Source organism: Cibotium barometz, chromosome 64 (genome assembly GCF_041138505.1).
Source record: "Cibotium barometz isolate CiBa-2024 chromosome 64, ASM4113850v1, whole genome shotgun sequence".
NCBI lineage: Eukaryota > Viridiplantae > Streptophyta > Polypodiopsida > Cyatheales > Cibotiaceae > Cibotium > Cibotium barometz.
Genome location: NC_141109.1, coordinates 5894989 through 5912630, shown reverse-complemented (window position 1 = coordinate 5912630; position 17642 = coordinate 5894989). Strand labels below are relative to the sequence as shown.

Below are 17642 nucleotides of genomic sequence, written 5' to 3'. Positions count from 1 at the left end.
ATGATCCCCCATGGTGTATGATTTGTAATCCTTTGATATTGGGCATAAGTCAGGTTCTTGTTCTTTCTCTTCCTTAGCTAATTTGATAACCCTAGCCTTAACCTCTCATTCCTTTTGGGCTAACGCACAGTTTTGGTTCCTTTGGGCCGAACGACTAAGTTTGGGTTGACTAGAGACTTCCACCTGCGCTATATCAATTGGGGTGGTCTACAATACATGAAGTTTTGTAACTCTTCTCCCCAATTGTTTATAAACTTTTGATGAACATCTACAATACCAATGTACTGTAGCCATTAGGCCATGGTTGTTCTTTCTTGCAACCTCCTCTTATAACGCTTATATTTGTTTTGTTTCTTTAATATTCTTTTGCTTTGGTGAGAATCTTCTTCATCGGATTTTATTTTTGTCTCAATTTTTCTTGGTTTGGTTCCACACACCCATGTTTGCTTTGGTTTTTTTTCCATCTCATTTCCAAATTATAACTCCTCACTAGATATGTAAGAAGAGGTAGAAGTGTACGACTCAAATTCTTCTTCCCATGTGGATTCAATATTATTGTACTCCTTGATTCTCTTATTTTCTAAGTACATGGCACTCATCATTCACAATGGTACAACTTTGGGGAGTTTCTCACCATCCGATGTTACCCATGTTGATCCTCACCTTCCCCAAGTGTATATGGTGGGAATATCATTTGAATCCTGTAAGATTCCTCCCTCCATCTTTTGATGATGTAAAGATTTAAGAACCTCCCCTTCAATCTCTTGTAATCATCCCCCTCCCCCCCTTCAGAATGGAAAAAGATCTTGTTTGACCCTGTTTTGGTCTAGAGAGAGAAAATATTCTAGAGAGAGGTAATACAATTTTGAGATATTTTTGGATAAAAAGTTATCCTTTTTATTTTAAGATGAATTCCCTTGAAACACAAGTTTAAAAAGAGTTTTCCAATGTGCATTAGAAATTAATTGAATATGTACACTAGACACCTTAGCCTAGGGGTACCTATTTTCAGAAAAAATTAGATTAAGGTTCAAAGAGTGTTCTAATGGTCCTATAGTATTAATACAAGAGTTGGAATAAGAAAAATGCAAGAAGAAAAGAAAATCCACCAAAAATGAGTAAGTTCTCACATAAGATGAACAGTTGACTAGTACTGGTATCTAGTAATATAAAAATGTGAATTTTGACACCTCAGAGGGTGGGAGGAGGCCATAAAGGAGGCACCTAGAATCTCCATCATTACGCCAAATTTTAATTCAAAAAAAAATGAGATATTTCATCTCTCCTCTTCCAAACTGGATCAAAAAAATGAGTTTAACTAGTCCAAAACTTATCCAAATTGGATCAAACTGAAGTTGGAAGCCTCTAGATCCCAGTTGGGCTTGGTTGGTGGCCTCCCTCATCTATAAATAGAGCCCCATTCCTTTGTATTTTCATTTTAGAATATTTCCATGCTAGTGTAATTTTTATTTTAGTGTAATTCCATTATCCCTCTACCTTGCCTCTCCATTGTGAAGCTTTGGTGCTTCACTAAACCTCTTCTTCTCTTGGAGATTACCCTCTTCTCTTGGTGGCCAAGCCTATTCTTTGAGGGCTACACATCTCCTTAAAATAATCAAGCCAAAAACCAAGGGTAAGCCTAAACAATGATGTTTACTCTCTTCTTTGGATTGTAATCTTCTTCCCAACCTCTGTACATCCTTGGGAAGCATTCTATTTCATGGTTTCTTTTTAGAACCATGCCCTTATTGATTTATGTTGTTTAAATGAAGTAATGTTAATCTCCTATGCTTAAATGTATTGGTTTTTATTTGTAATCTCTCTTTTTGAAAGAATACTCACTTTTATGGTTAAATCCTTCTTGGAAGGATAAATCTTAGTTCTAATCTCATTTTCTTACCAAAACTCTAAGGCTAACAAGCTAGAGATGAAGATTAAACATTTTTATGATTATTAACCTACTTAGAATGAGGTTAATTCATTTAAGCTTGTTTTTATGATAAGAAATCTTATATTTATTCATTTTATGAAAGAGAGCTTATGATAACATTCATATATTTATTTTCATTTGAAAACTATAATTGGATATTTTTTTTAAATAACAAGATGCTTAGATGCAATTATGCTTATATTTATGCATAGGTTTATGCATAAAATAAATTTTATGCTAAAAGTGGAATTTTGAGCATTCTCATTTCATAGAAATTACGGAGAAACCATGGCAAAATTTTTATCATTAGAAAATGAATTTAAAATTTTATGCCAAAAGTGGAGTTTTGAGGATTATTAATCTTAGAAATTATGAGAAGGTTATGTACAAATATTCTCTAATTTTCAAATGGGATTATGAATATATTCATTTAGATAAAAATGAATAAGAATGTTTGCATAAATATTTTATGCTAAAGAGAGATTTTCATGATATTTTATTTTGGAAAATAGAGAGAAGAATGTGGAAATGATGTGGGATGATGTGAATGAATGGGGAATGATGTGAGATGATGTGAATGAATGTGGAAATGATGTGGGATGATATGAATGAATGTGGAAATGATGTGAATGAATGTGGAATGATGTGAATAAATGTGAAAATGATGTGAATGAACGTGGAAATGATGTGGGATGATGTGAACGAATGTGAAATGATGTGGGATGATGTGAATGAATGTGTAATGATGTGAATGAATGTGGAAATGATGTGGAAATGATGTGAATAATGTGGAATATGGGATGGCTCACCGTGGCAGATCGTTAAGACAGCATGCAAAGAGAAATGATGAGGAATGATATAGAAAGATAGGAATTTTGTTTGGAAACTGTATTTGTATATGAAACCTGTTTTTTTTTTAAGATTGTTTTACGTCAAGAATGCTGGGGAAGAATTTTGACTATCTTATGGAATGAGGTCGTGGGGACCTAAGTGGAAAATGTTGCAACACAGCTGACGGATAGTCAAAGAAGGATGTCTCGCGTGGCAAGGTCGGTTGACAAGCCTCGGTTCAAATGGTGAGCTTTTGGTACGGTGGATGAGGGGCCAAGGAAGCGGCCTATGAGTGAAGCACAATGATTTTATATTCACGTGATCACTATTTTTTTGTTGTTAATAACATGTGTTAACATGTTATTAACATTTGTTAACATGATTTTATCTGATTTTATATTCACGTGATCACAATTTTTTGTTTGTTAATAACATTTGTTAACATGTTATTAACATGTTAACATGTTAACATGTTCCCAAAAAAGCCGGTGGGAGGTTGGTTCCCTGGTAACCGGCTAAAATCCCGCTTGGATTTTTGCAATACCCGGTGGTCCCGCCGGGAATTTTAAAACCCCGGCGGGCCCGCCGGGGTCGTCATTTAGCCCGGCGGGCTACATTTTTGTATATATACGGCCCCAGGGGGGGCATTTGGGAGTTCATTGCTGACAGTATACACAGGTAATAACAGTTGTGGGTGTGTGTGTGTGTGTGGGTGTGTGTGGGTGTGTGTGTGTTCGTGCGGGCAGCCGCCCATGGTCGCAATGCGCGGCAGGATATGGGTGGTCCACCACACGAGGGATGTGTGTGTGTGTAAGGCCATTCTTCGGAATGGTGCTTATCGTGGGGCACATAGTCGGTAACGGGGCTCGTTTGTGTCCTATGGTCAGTCGTAGTGGTACTAGTCGGTAACGCGGCAAGCATAGTATCGTTATGGCAATGTCACCTTCCCTTCCCTTCCCTTTGTCAAATGCGGGCATATGGTCGGTAACGCGGCCAGTGTATGTCTGTATCCTATTCGTATTCCCATAGATTCGGGCGGCATTTTGTCCGTTAACGCGGCAAGTTGGTGTCGTCCGCTAGTGCATATATTGTTTTTTGCATATTGCGGCATTTGATCGTTAACGCGGTCGGAAAAATGTTGTAAATTTGCTTGATGCGGCTTGTATTGTTTTTATTGTGTGTGATCCATGCGATACTTGGTTGGTAACGCGGCATGAGTATTTCATGGATCAAAGTTTACATCATATTGTCTTTAAGTTTAATTTCATGATGTCGTGACTCGTAAAAATGAATATATCTCTCTCTCTCTCTTCCTCCCCCCCCCTCTCTCTCTCTCTCATGATACACTTCACAACACTCTCTCTCTCTCTCTCTCATGATACACTTCACAACTCTCTCTCTCTCTCTCGATACACTTCACAACTCTCTCTCTCTCTCTCATGATACACTTCACAACTCTCTCTCTCTCTTTCTCTCTGTCACAATAGGTGTGTAGATGAGGAGTTCTTTTTTTTTCTCTTAAAATATACATAATCCCTAATAAATTACCTTTTCTCCCTCTATTTTCTTAGAATATAAAACAATACTAAACATTATTTTCCTCTCTTTAGGAACTCACAAAACTATTGAAAATGTCATCTAATGTTCCCTCTCTCTCTATCTGTCACGACTCTCTCTCTCTTCCTCCCCCCCTCTCTCTCTCTCTCTCATAATACACTTCACAACTCTCTCTCTCTCTCTCTCTCTCTCTCTCTCTCTCAATACACTTGACAACTCTCTCTCTCTCTCTCTCTCTCTCTCTCTCTCTCTCTCTCTCTCTCTCTCTCGATACACTTCACAACTCTCTCTCTCTCTCTCTCTCTCTCTCTCTTGATACACTTCACAACTCTCTCTCTCTCTCTCTGTCACGATAGGTGTGTAGATGAGGAGTGCTTTTTTTTCTCTTAAAATATACATAATCCCTAATAAATTACCTTTTCTCCCTCTATTTTCTTAAAATATAAAACAATACTAAACATTATTTTTCTCTCTTTAGGAACTCACAAAACTATTAAAAATGTTATCTAATGTTTCCTCTCTCTCTATCTGTCTCACGACTCTCTCTCTCTTCCTCCCGCTCTCTCTCTCTCTCTCTCTCATGATACACTTCACAACTCTCTCTCTCTCTCTCTCACGGCGGTAGGTGTGTAGATGAGGAGTGCAACATGTATAAGACACTCCAAAATCTAACGATAGCTTTTATTATGTAAGTGTAGGTTTTGGGTATGGCACTTTCTTGTCAAAAATAGACTTTTGAGATACATAGAAGATGTTTACAAAGTAAAATGACTATAGTAGAAAGAGAGAGGAGCAGGCACACGAAAAGAAGATAGAGAGAGGGAGTTGGGTAAAGTGTGTGCCACTCACCCTAGCAAGATCCTCTTTTAAACACTTTTACAACTTGTCTTAATGTATACTATTAGTTGCATTAACTTTGGCTTTATCATCTCTCTCTCTCTAGTCACTCAATGTTGACTCTCTCCCACGAGGAGTTGGCTGGACCTAGCCATAGAACCAAATTGCCTAGAAGAGCAAATGCACGAAGAGGACGAGGTCTAGGTATAGAAGCTTATGTCTAATGCACTTGTTTGATCATTGATAAGTAATGATACACTTGCTACGATTGTCTCACGTTCGATGAACATTGATAAGTAATGATGCACTTGTTGCGGTTGTCTCACGTTCGATAATGTATTGCATAATGTTGAGTTCAGTAATATTGTTTGATATTCCGTTTTTGTTTGATCATTGATAAGTAATGATACACTTGTTGCGGTTGTCTCACGTTTGATGATGTATTACATGATGTTGATTTCAGTAATATTATTTGATATTCCGTTTTTGTTTGATCATTGATAAGTAATGATACACTTGTTGCGGTTCTCTCATGTTCGATGATATATTGATGTTGATTTCAGTAATGTTGTTTGATATTCCGTTTTTGTTGTGTTTAGTGATATTTGCTAGATTTGCGAAGACGACCACCATGCTTTCCCCTGAAGAGCGTAAAATTATTCTACGAACAATTTGCATTGAAGCAGTCGTCGTCGCTCGCAGTGTCACAATGTTCAAAAGACATCGTCAAAAAGATCAATGAGTCTGAGATACTCATGCGAGATCTATTAGAGCAGATATGGAAAAATGCACAGCGTCGAGACTTCGAAGCGGAGGCAACGCTGAGTTGCTTGATAGACAAAAGATAGCAGACTTCAACCATCAACATATAACACGAACTATTTTGGGGTTCATGCGTGTAGCATGCAATGATCTTAGAGATGCTGCCCCGCCTGAAGCTAATATGCATCGTCTACAGTTATGGGACGCTAGTTCTGGGACGCTGTATGGAGCGAGCAAAAAGCCAAGAACAAGCGCATGAAGGCGCTGGATGCAGAGTCACTCCCCAAAAGAGTGTGCATTGCCCAGGACGTCGCTGCAATGTCCAGCCAGCTAGATGCAAGTGGGACGGGTGCCATTAATCGCACAATCTACAATTCTATGTGCACACACCTCATTGGCATCCTGCACGAGGCTCTGGTCGAAGGGCGAACAATAGGCTCTGGTGTTTTTGGCACAGTAAAAGAGTATACAGTTAGAGGTATATCATTTTTGCCAGAGCACATTACTTTTTGCGGAAAGCACTACAAAGGAGAAGGCAGCGCCAAGTTTGAGAGCTTCCAGGCAGTGTAGGGCCATCAATTGTCAGGTGTATTACCTTCACAAAAGAATCTCCTTGGATCACTATTTTCCCATACTATAATGGCGGCTTGCTTGGTGATACTCTTCTCAAGGTCCCCTTCAGATTCAGTGAGTTCACCAAAGCAATTTTTCGTTTGGATCGAGGATGGAGAAAACCCCCACCCGATAATATTCCTTTAAGTCATCCAGAACTTTCTAAAATAAAACAAATAGTAATAACCATGCCACATATTATGCATGCCCTGGTGGAAGGCCTAGTGCGGCAGCACATTTGGCAGGAATTATACATACCGACCTACATCCATTCAATGTAGTGTTGGATTTTACAAAAGAGTTGAAGCCACGCGTAGGTATTATCGATTGGGAGTTACTGGTGAGAGTGCCCAAAAAACAGATGTCTCTCAATTTTGTATTTGAAGCAGACAAGAACCCTGAGAAGGTGGTAGAGGCGGTCTCCTACTACGCAGACAGAGTACGCAGACAGAGTACGCAGACAGAGAGCGAAATAAACGGCCGTGGATAGCTCTAGAAATTTTTTTATCCGTTTTTGGCAGATGCATACACTCCTGCATTTGATGTTTTTGCTTTAGGGTATTTATTATAAATTTTATATGATTTCTGGTAGAAAGTACAAGAGTTGTGGATGGACAATAGTTTCTACGACAAAGTTACCATGGATACTATTATTTATAGAGTCAAAAATTGGATGTGTCTACCTAATCGTGACGAGCGAAAATCTGTTTTGCAAGTAGCGAAATTTTTTAGATCACTAAATACTGACCCGACGAGGGCACAACGTCCTCTTGTAGAGCTATCGGTGTCATTCACCCCAATTTTGTAATTTAACAGTATCAGGAGATTTAGTTTCAAGAATGGCTCTTTGTTTGTCTCTCTTCAAAATTTGATATGTGCACACTGTTTTTGAAATATTTTGTCATTGAGTCTTTGCAATCTCTCTCCTCTTGTGGTGTTTAAGTTTATGTTTTCTCTTCAAAATTTGATGTGCGCGCATTGTTTGAAATATTCTTTGAGTCAAGTGGATATTTCTCATTGAGTCTTTGCAATTCATATCTCATCTCATGGTGTTAAACTTATAAGTTTTTGAGGGTAATGGTCAATTTATCTTACGTTGATCTTTATAGTTCATTAAAATCCTAAAGTCATTTACGTTCAAGAGTTAGCCAAGAAGGCATATGAGCGAATGAAGGCCCTTGCACATGGACTGACAGTCCGCGAATGAAGGCCCTTGCACATGGACTGACAGTCCGCAAAGCTACGAGAACAGCATGCAGGTTGTCGAAATGGACAAATCCTACTTATGCCCAATGGAAAGACATAAATAAACGCGTAACCACCACAGAGATGATCAAGGAAATATGGCCATGTCTAGATGGTGAGATTAAGAAGGGAAGATGGAAGGTTTCGCGTTGCACTCATAATGATATCAAAATTAATGCCGAGCGCATTTTCTTGGAGGTGTACGGTCATCCTCTCCATAACACCGACGCTCCACTCTATTTTGCTAAGATGCTATATGCACAATTTATCCTAGAAACTCCAGTGGACTTCGCCTCCAGAGAGGCCACTGTCAGCACCCACGACATACGTGAAGAGACAGTGACATTCACAAGGGAGGAACTTGCTCTCATGGTGGAGGGCACTGGATTGGAGTTAAAGAAGGTCAAAGAAAGCTTAGGGGCATAGCTAGCAGAGAAGGAGAAAGAAGCTGTACGATTATCTCAAGCGTCAACTCCTCCCCCGGCCAATAGAGGGATTCAAGTGCAGCTCACAAAGATCAGCCAAGATGTACAGACCCTCTCTTCGCGTATAGCGCCAAGGGAACCACATCTCTCATTTTTTGGTACATCCTGATCTTGTGGGAGTTTCTGCTGAGGCTACTAGTTCCTCCACCCCCCAATGTCCTGTATGTTACAAAGTATTCGATGGGTGGAGCAGCCAGTATTTACTGCCCTGTGGACACTACTACCACTTAATATGTTAAGTGAGGCACATACAAAGTATTTCCACATGTGCATTGTGCAGTGTCCCAATAAACCAAGGTATTTATACAGTGTTCGGCATGGCTAGCGAATCGAATATAAACCACCAGGACCTTTAGATGCAACTCCTAGTGCAATTCGCAATTTATTTCAAGATGAAAGCTAAGAAAGACATAAATCCTACTTTTATATTGATAATTTCTCCAAATACAATCATTTGTACAAGTATTTTTTATGAAATTAATGAAATGGCTTCTTCCTCTATGTCAGTATCTTGCTCCAAAATTCTTTCACCGTTTACCCTCTCGTCTGCTAAATTAAGCTCATCTAAGTCAATGTCCAAATTGTCTTCTATCTCAAGGCTAGTGCCCAACATCAAAGTTCTCGTCTACTATATCATCACAATCGTACATCCATCTGGCCATATCTTCTTCATACTCTCGCAAGATCTTTTCATTACAATACATGTAAACAAGTTTATCTGCTTTATCTGCAAACAAGAAGTCGATTGCGAATAGTACTGTGAATATATTTGTACATGCTCCAGTTTCTTTCTGAGCCTGAGTTTGAAGAGCACTGACATAGAACCTTCATCGCAAGGTTGTGCAATAAAGCATAGTGCTCACCACCATTCATCATCCACCACTTCCATGCAGGCTGCTCTTTAGCCATTTGTTGAACAAGGGAGTTGGAAAATAAACCCTCTTTCAATCGAAATGAGGTCATCTTCTTTATGCACTTTACACGATCATTAACATTATTATAAAAAGTGTTTACCACTTTATAAAAATCTTGAACCACCTCAATGTTGGACATCAAATCCATATTCCAGTATTCAGGATCTAGCATGTAAGTAGCACTGTGTAGTGGTGAATGCGCTCCAATCCATCTAGCATGGAAGTACTTCAATAGGACTTTTCTTTGTCTACTCGAGAATGGTACACGCCATTGCTTTTCCACCACTGAATGCTCTAATTTCTCAGGACACTCCAAACTCCGCTGGACAGTCCACCATTGCATCCATGCTTTCCCGAGATTAGGCGCTCTTTGATCAAGATTTCATATGGCATACATAACAGGCATCATTACATGGTATGCATCCATCACACTGTTCCACCAACTTCTTCTCGTAAGCGCTGCCTTCAAGACTTTGATTTTCTCTTTCACTTTTTTAGGTTGAGTGCTCTCCCAGTCATGAAATGTCATGCATGTTAATGTTTCGCAAACTGCATCTTTATTTCAAAGAAGAGACTCAAAAGTGTAAAAGTGAGTGCAAAACCTAGTCTCCGCTGGAAGCTTTAACATAACTGACATGCGAGGTCAAAAAATATCTAAACACTCTCTGTCTCTTGAGCATGAATCTCACAAGCTGGCAAGCAATGTTGACGATTGAGGCAAACCATTTGGTATCATCACTTTTATACCAATCTTTTAATACAAGATTCAAACTATGAATATTACAGCCTACCGGAAAAACATGTGGATAGTGCCGCTTTAGGATTTTGGATGCATTCTTGCAATTCTTTGCATTGACGATTTGGACTACATTTTTGGCACCCACTTCCTCTATCACAGAGCCAATAACTTGAGCAATGTAAGTCCCAGTTTTGATTGAACCAGCAGAATCCACGGCACGGATGAAAGTCTCACCTCTAGTGAAATAACCATTATATTAATTAATGGTTTTCTTTGTACATTGGACCATCCATCACTTACTATACTACATCCAGAAAGCTCTATATTGCTAAGAATTATTCTTTGTACACGTTCTTTTACTTGCGCATAACATTTCTCTAATAGATCATTTCGCATAGCATGGTACGTAGGCGGTGAAAACCCTGGTCCAAACTCACCAATTTTCTTCCACGCTCTCTTCCAATGCTCACTGTCCACCATCATCATAGCACTCCCAGAAAAGTAAATCGCTTCAGCAAGGGCGAGTTGTGCATCATTGAGCCGACCTTGACGTAGGCTTTCTTGCAATGAAGTTTGACGCATGGGTATATTTCCTACGTCAAAGTTCCGCTTGTAGGAAGATGCACTGGGTAGATTACTTTCTGGTTGCACATTGATGTTCGGAGTACAAGCAGGCGATGTAGCCGGAGTTTGATGATTAGAACAACAGTGTTCTTGCTGCCTTGATACATTAACGGTAGGAGTGTAATGTTTTCTTGCATCTTTCTTTTGAATTTCTTCTCTTATGCGTTTGGCCACTGCAGGTGCATAGGGGTGGGTACATGACTTTTTCTTCGCTCCGCCTAAAAAGTGTTCTCTTAGTCGAGGCGCCCCACTTTATTTTACTGTGTGACATAGCTTACACTCCCAATCTATGAATCGTCACCGACGTTAATTGCATATTGCCACTCTATCCCAGGTGCCTTTTTTTCCTACTATTTGGAATTTGGACTCTATTGGAGGTATCACTGGATCCAACATTGTCCTCCATCTCAAATAACCTATTCAAGCAAGCATATAACAATGAATACACAAATGAAAAAACAACAAAGTCACTCACGTATTACAAAACATACATCAGCAGAGACAAACTACTTCGAAACTATCTTGACAAACACAAAAGATCATCACATAACACAAAACTACTTCGAAACTATCTTGCAAGGTCTGACTACAAAAACAATAAGGCTTGCAATCATAACTATGGACGAAACTCTCCATATATGAATGCTAACATTGGAAATAACAACTATGGTAATGCCTGCAATTAGAGTTTGTATATGAAGGTCACGGCCAAAGTTGGGCAATGGGCAGAATCAGCATGTCAATTCTAAATCCTAGTGAGCCAGATATTGCGGTCAAAGCACATGCAGTAGATATGCACGTGGTCCACTTTAATGCTTATGAGAACATACCAGTGGTGGAGGTGAAAGGAGAAAATGTGCCAACACCATTAAGCTAAGTAGGACCAAGATTTGACATGCTCATTCTGTCTACCTTCTCAGAGATTGCACCCACAGTTCTACTGTCTAAACCAATTTGACGTCTCTATAGCTTTATCGGGTGTGATCTTTCATACACTTTGATTTCGGACATTACCAAAGCTGTCAGCATTCGTATATGGAGAATTTCATCCATAGTTCTAATATGTAGGGTAATTTGTACAATCAGTTTTTACAATGAGAAAGGATTTCATTAACGTGTTCACAAACTCAAAAGATCATCATATACGTAGTTTATTGTTTTAACTTTAGAAAAAGATATCCATGACGATTCATGCTAAATGCAAAGGATGACTGAAAGTTTTTAAACCATGAATTATTTTATTTGGATACTTACATAACCATAAATATTAATCCTTGCTAAACCTTTAGCATCACGACAAGACGAATGCATGAATGTGTGTTCTAAGATTAAGATACATATAATTGATAGCATGCATACAATGCACATTGCACCCCCAATGAAGAATGATCATCATATACGTAGTTTATTGTTTCAACTTTAGAAAATAAAGATATCCATGACGATTCATGCTAAATGCAAAGGATGACTGAAAGTTTTTAAACCATGAATTATTTTATTTGGATACTTACATAACCATAAATATTAATCCTTGCTAAACCTTTAGCATCACGACAAGACGAATGCATGAATGTGTGTTCTAAGATTAAGATACATATAATTGATAGCATGCATACAATGCACATTGCACCCCCAATGAAGGATGATCATCATATACGTAGTTTATTGTTTTAACTTTAGAAAATAAAGATATCCATGACGATTCATGCTAAACACAAAGGATGTTTGAAAGTTTTTAGACCATGAATTATTTTATTTGGATACTTACATAACCATAAATATTAATCCTTGCTAAACCTTTAGCATCATGACAAGACGAATGCATGAATGTGTGTTCTAAGATTAAGATACATATAATTGATAGCATGCATACAATGCACATTGTACCCCCAATGAAGGATGATCATCATATACGTAGTTTATTGTTTTAACTTTAGAAAATAAAGATATCCATGATGATTCATGCTAAATGCAAACCATCCCATATACATCTTAACACATCCTAACTCATCTTAACACATTCTATCACATCTCATACACATCTTATCACATCTTTTTACATCTCATACACCTCTTATCACATCCTATCACTTTCCATACGCATCTTATCAAATCTTATCACATCTCATACACCTCTTATCACATCTTATCACATTTCATATCTTTTTTAAGAGAATTCTTATATTTGATATAAGATTTCTCTACACATTTTTTAATGCATAAATTCCATTTAAGGAGACTAACACTTTCGAAATTAAAATCAATCTTTTATGCATCTTCTTATGCATAAATTCAATTTGGTAGGAATTACACTTTTTAGAATAAAAGAATTTCTCTTATGCATAAAATCCATTTATGATGAAAATCACACTTTTAGTATAAAAAGAATATCTTTTATGCATATCTCTATGCATGAAATTCAATTATGATAAAAGTCACACTTTTATAATAAAATAATCAACTTTTATGCATACCTCTATGCATGAAATTCAATATAATAAAAGACACACTTTTATAATAAAATAATCAACTTTTATGCATACCTTTATGCATGAAATTCAAATATGATAAAAGTAACACTTTTGATATAAAAATTTATCCATTATGCATACTTCTATGCATGAAATAAAAATGATAAAAGTAACACTTTTGATATAAAAATTTATCCTTTATGCATACTTCTATGCATGAAAATAAAAATGGTAAAAGTAACACTTTTGATATAAAAATTTATCCATTATGCATACTTCTATGCATGAAAATAAAAATAATAAAAGTAACACTTTTGATATAAAAATTTATCCATTATGCATACTTCTATGCATGAAATAAAAATGGTAAAAGTAACACTTTTGATATAAAAACTAAGTGTGGGAAGCATGCTCATAATATATTTGAAGGAGTAGGGTAAACCTCTTTCTTGAATCCTATACATAGAGTGGAGTGAAGTATGGGGATGGGAAGTGAAAAGAGTTAGTAAGTTGTGAGAGATTAGCAAATTATGAGTCCCAAAGAAAGGGACTCTGAGTACGTAAATCTTTTCGATGAGCTACCTTAAACGATATGTGTGGGAATTTTCACAATCAAGCATACTATCTTATAACATGTTTTTTAGGGCCCCTCTACAACTTGGATTTGGAGCCTTGAGGCTACCTTGGATAAAAATAGTGCTTTGATTTGAGTGGGTGTCCATTTTCCAAATAGATAATATAAGATGACATGGGATTCCTTATTTACTATATTATGTTCCTTTGACAAATGCGTCCATTGAAAGAAAGCTTCCGTGTACTGATAGTGTTATTTAAAAATGTGGATACTACATTACTATGTACAATGTTCTCAGAAAACATTTTTCCCAACAATTAAAAAAACCTTCAACCTCAATTTTCTATTGGTTTTTTCTTGAATTTTAACGGTTTTTAGCAAAATTATAACTAAAATCCTTTAAAATTTGTAGGTTTTTGTGAATTGTTAATATGAAATTTGAAGGTTATTTCTCAAAATTTGCCATTCACCTAACACTAAACCTCGATTTTTCCTCAACACTTGACTTTGTACAACGAATCATGTGTTCTCAATAACGTTATTATTTAAAGTGAATGGACAGGACTGAATGTGTTTTTAATATCTAAATTTACTAAAACTATGTTTACAACAACATCAACAGGTATATAATAATATTAGTATTGGACAAAAAAAAAGTGTGTTTTCACAGAATAGGATCTCTGCATTTACGTTGGATACCAAGGTAAAGAGGAGGAGGAGGCGGAGGACACCCACACTCACTGGTCCCGGACCGAGAAATGCTCACGGTTCTTCATGACGATGTCGAGCATGTGCATGAGCTTGAAGCTCCGGAAGTCCGGAGGGAGGGTGATGAGGTGGTTGGAGTCGTGGCTCTTGTCGAACTGGATGGTGCCTGGCTGCTCGTAAGGGTACCTCCGCCACCCCAGCCCCAATAGCCTCTGCTGAAGCTCCGCGTACGAGCGTACCGCCTGGTCGGTGGGACGGTACACCAGCACCTTGCCCTCATCACCGCCCTCCTCCGCATGAGCAGGGATCAGCGTAGTCACCCCATTTCCACCGAAGTGCCACACTCCGGCCATATCGTATTAATGTGACAAACTGCCTCACAACGTCGAAGGGTTGCTGCTAGAACTCAGAAAGAGCCTCTCTTCTGCTTGGAATGAACGCGTACAGGCTTGTATAAGCAGAAGCTGGACAGCAACTGTGCACGATCCGGAAATCTTTGACATTTTGAGTCACTACCAATAAGAGCCGGCCCCATAAGCCTTAAAAGCGTCCTCTATCCCCGGCCACACCATGTTTCCAATCCGACATGATGACAAACAGCCGCCAATGCAAGGGTGTGCTTTGATTACATGGAGGCTGGAGCAACCTCCCAATCTGAGTTTTGGCTCAAGCAGGTAAGGTATAAGGCTCCAATAACGTCATTTTCGCCGCAATGTGCAAGCAAGAAGTCGAAAATAATTATCACTAAGTCAGAAAGTTGTATGAAAATAATTAAGTGGGTTCAAGGGCTATGTACAAAGCTCATGTTATATATAGTTTTTAGGATATTTCTACTCGTTTCTTAAACCTATATGTGATAGAGATTCCCCTTTTTTTGTCCCTAATGCCTTAGCCTAGTGTTGCAAGCCTACAACTCCCAAAAATAGAGTTGTGAGTTCAAATCCTACTATCATGACAACCCCCCTTAAAAGGAGTTTCACATGCTTTGGCAAGAACCTTCATGCATGTGTCCACCCCAACCATTCATCAAATTAGAAATAGCTTATCATGCGCTTCATCTCTTGATGATGAATTGAAGAGGAAAAATAACATGCAAGTTTTCTCCTTAAAATATATTCATGAACATCTACTCGGACTTGACCACTATGTAGATTAGTTTGAGGATGTAGTCTTCCATTAAGGGGGAACCTAATGTATGATAGAGGCCAAGGTCCCTTGATTGAAAAGAGAATTAGTAAGGTGAGAAATGAGGGAATTCCAAATATTGGGTTATTTATGCCCTTAGAAAGTGTAGTCAAAGATTTTATCTAGGACATCATTTGAGCCCTTATCATCATATGTACATGATGTCATTGTTAAAATGTTCTTATCATCCTATGAATGAGGCATGGACTCATGAGAGTCCTATTGCCTAGTATAATCCTTAACAACATGTCTCCAATCTAACATAAGAAAGAGATAATATTGTAACTATATGTGCGCTTTAACACATAACAATCTCACTTCTTGAATTTTACCTCAAGAAGTGAAAGGTAGAATCCAATATTATCCTCTTTTCCACCTTATAAAAGCGAGTGATAATCTCAAATAGTTTTTTAGAAAATGAATATCTACAAGAAAATTTTATTGTGTGCTCAATAACCTTTAGATAAACTGGAAAACGTCTTACATCCTCATTAATGGAGAAAAAAGTAAGTGGTGCAAAAAGTAAAGGATATGCAAGGCAAATGATTTTTTTCTAAACATTTTAAATGACATAATTGCACATCAAACCTTTTTGATGTATCACTATCAACTTACTCATTTTAATAAAATATTACTTATGTCTAAGTACCATTCATTACATGCATCAACTTTTCATGAATGCAATGGGAAATTTAATAATAATTCATCATCACATGTAGAAAAAACATGATCCATATATCCCTTGTAATTTCCTACTATCTACAAGAAGTTTTATATCCATTTTCAACTTTCGTCGCTCAATTGTCAAGTCTCAAAATCTTTTATGGAGAAAACAAGTGTTCATGTCCAATCAAGCTATATGAGAGTGAATAATTGAAATAATGGTGATATGTGACTCACATGATGTAAATATATACTTAGACTATGGACATTTATGATTCACTTTTAAACTTTATATACTATAAACCTTATGTAAGTATGAACAATAATAAAGCCTGCTCAAGAGATAATCCATAGTTTTTTCTATGCAATAATTTCTTTTGAGTGTTTCATACATTAATTATAACTCCACCTAAGGTTGTTCCTCCGATTTTGAGCTAATGTCAAGTGGGAAATCCCAACATCAATAGAATGATCCTAACATCTTTTATCATTGTGACATTATTAAAGTGGGTTAAGACCAAAGATGAGTATGCAATATTAGTCTAGCATCAAAAAATAAATGCCTAGCTTCAAATAGACTATAAGAAAACCATCATCATGAGTACCCAATATATTTACTCTAACATCCAACAGAGTGAGCCAACCATCAACATGACCCAACAATAAAAAAGTGAGATTACATCAAGTGGGAAATACCGACATCAATATAATGAGCGTAACATCTTTTATGTTCAATCATCAAAGCAAGCTGAGATAATAATAAAGTTGGGTACCCAACACTAGTCTAACATAAAAATATAAATGGCCAGCTTAAATAGAGTCATCCAACTATTAACATGAGTTCCCAAAACCAATAATATGATCTAACCTCACATGGGAAAGCCCAACATGAATAGAAAATTGAGTACCCAACAAACATCCAACATCAAAATATAAATGCCCAACTTCAATAGAGTGTTCCAACCATCAATATAACAATTAAATGGGCATCAGATCAAGCTAATAAGGTAGTGTGGGGTTGATCTATTGATCCAAGGCCACCTCACACACTATTCCTCATATGGAAAAAAATCAAGAGAAGTTGACAACTATTTTGAAATGTTACGAACCAAGTTTTGAGAAAAATAAGAGAGAGGTCCCATTAACTATGTTAACTTAAGCTTAGCACAGACCACCAACATGCATCAATAACGCGCACACCTGCATCCGACGACAAGCTTAGTGGAAGCGTGCGTTGGTCATCACAAGTGGAGATAAGCCATCTAAAATGAGCTAGGAGCATGCACAAGTAGTGCAGAGTCACTAAAGGATGTACACACATAATGGGCATCACCACTTTAATGATCCTTTTCCACCCTCACTTATGTGTTGTCCACCTAAGCGGGAATTAAAAACCTATTCCAATCATTATATTTCCTGCATAGTTGTGCTTAATGATATACTCAAAGGATGACCGAGCCAAGTGAAAGAGTTTGAATCCACCCAATGTGTGCTTATACTATCCT

At 37.5% G+C, this 17642-nt stretch overlaps 1 protein-coding gene across 1 annotated transcript; it reads right to left on the bottom strand.

The window, feature by feature from the left end:
• Window positions 1-14245: 14245 nt before the first annotated feature.
• Window positions 14246-14659, bottom strand: LOC147603241 (flowering-promoting factor 1-like protein 1). The gene has a single exon (XM_086796547.1). It carries the CDS (start codon window positions 14640-14642, stop codon window positions 14319-14321), a length of 324 nt encoding a protein of 107 aa, XP_086652673.1. The 5' UTR covers window positions 14643-14659; the 3' UTR covers window positions 14246-14318.
• Between the last annotated feature and the right edge of the window lie 2983 nt (window positions 14660-17642).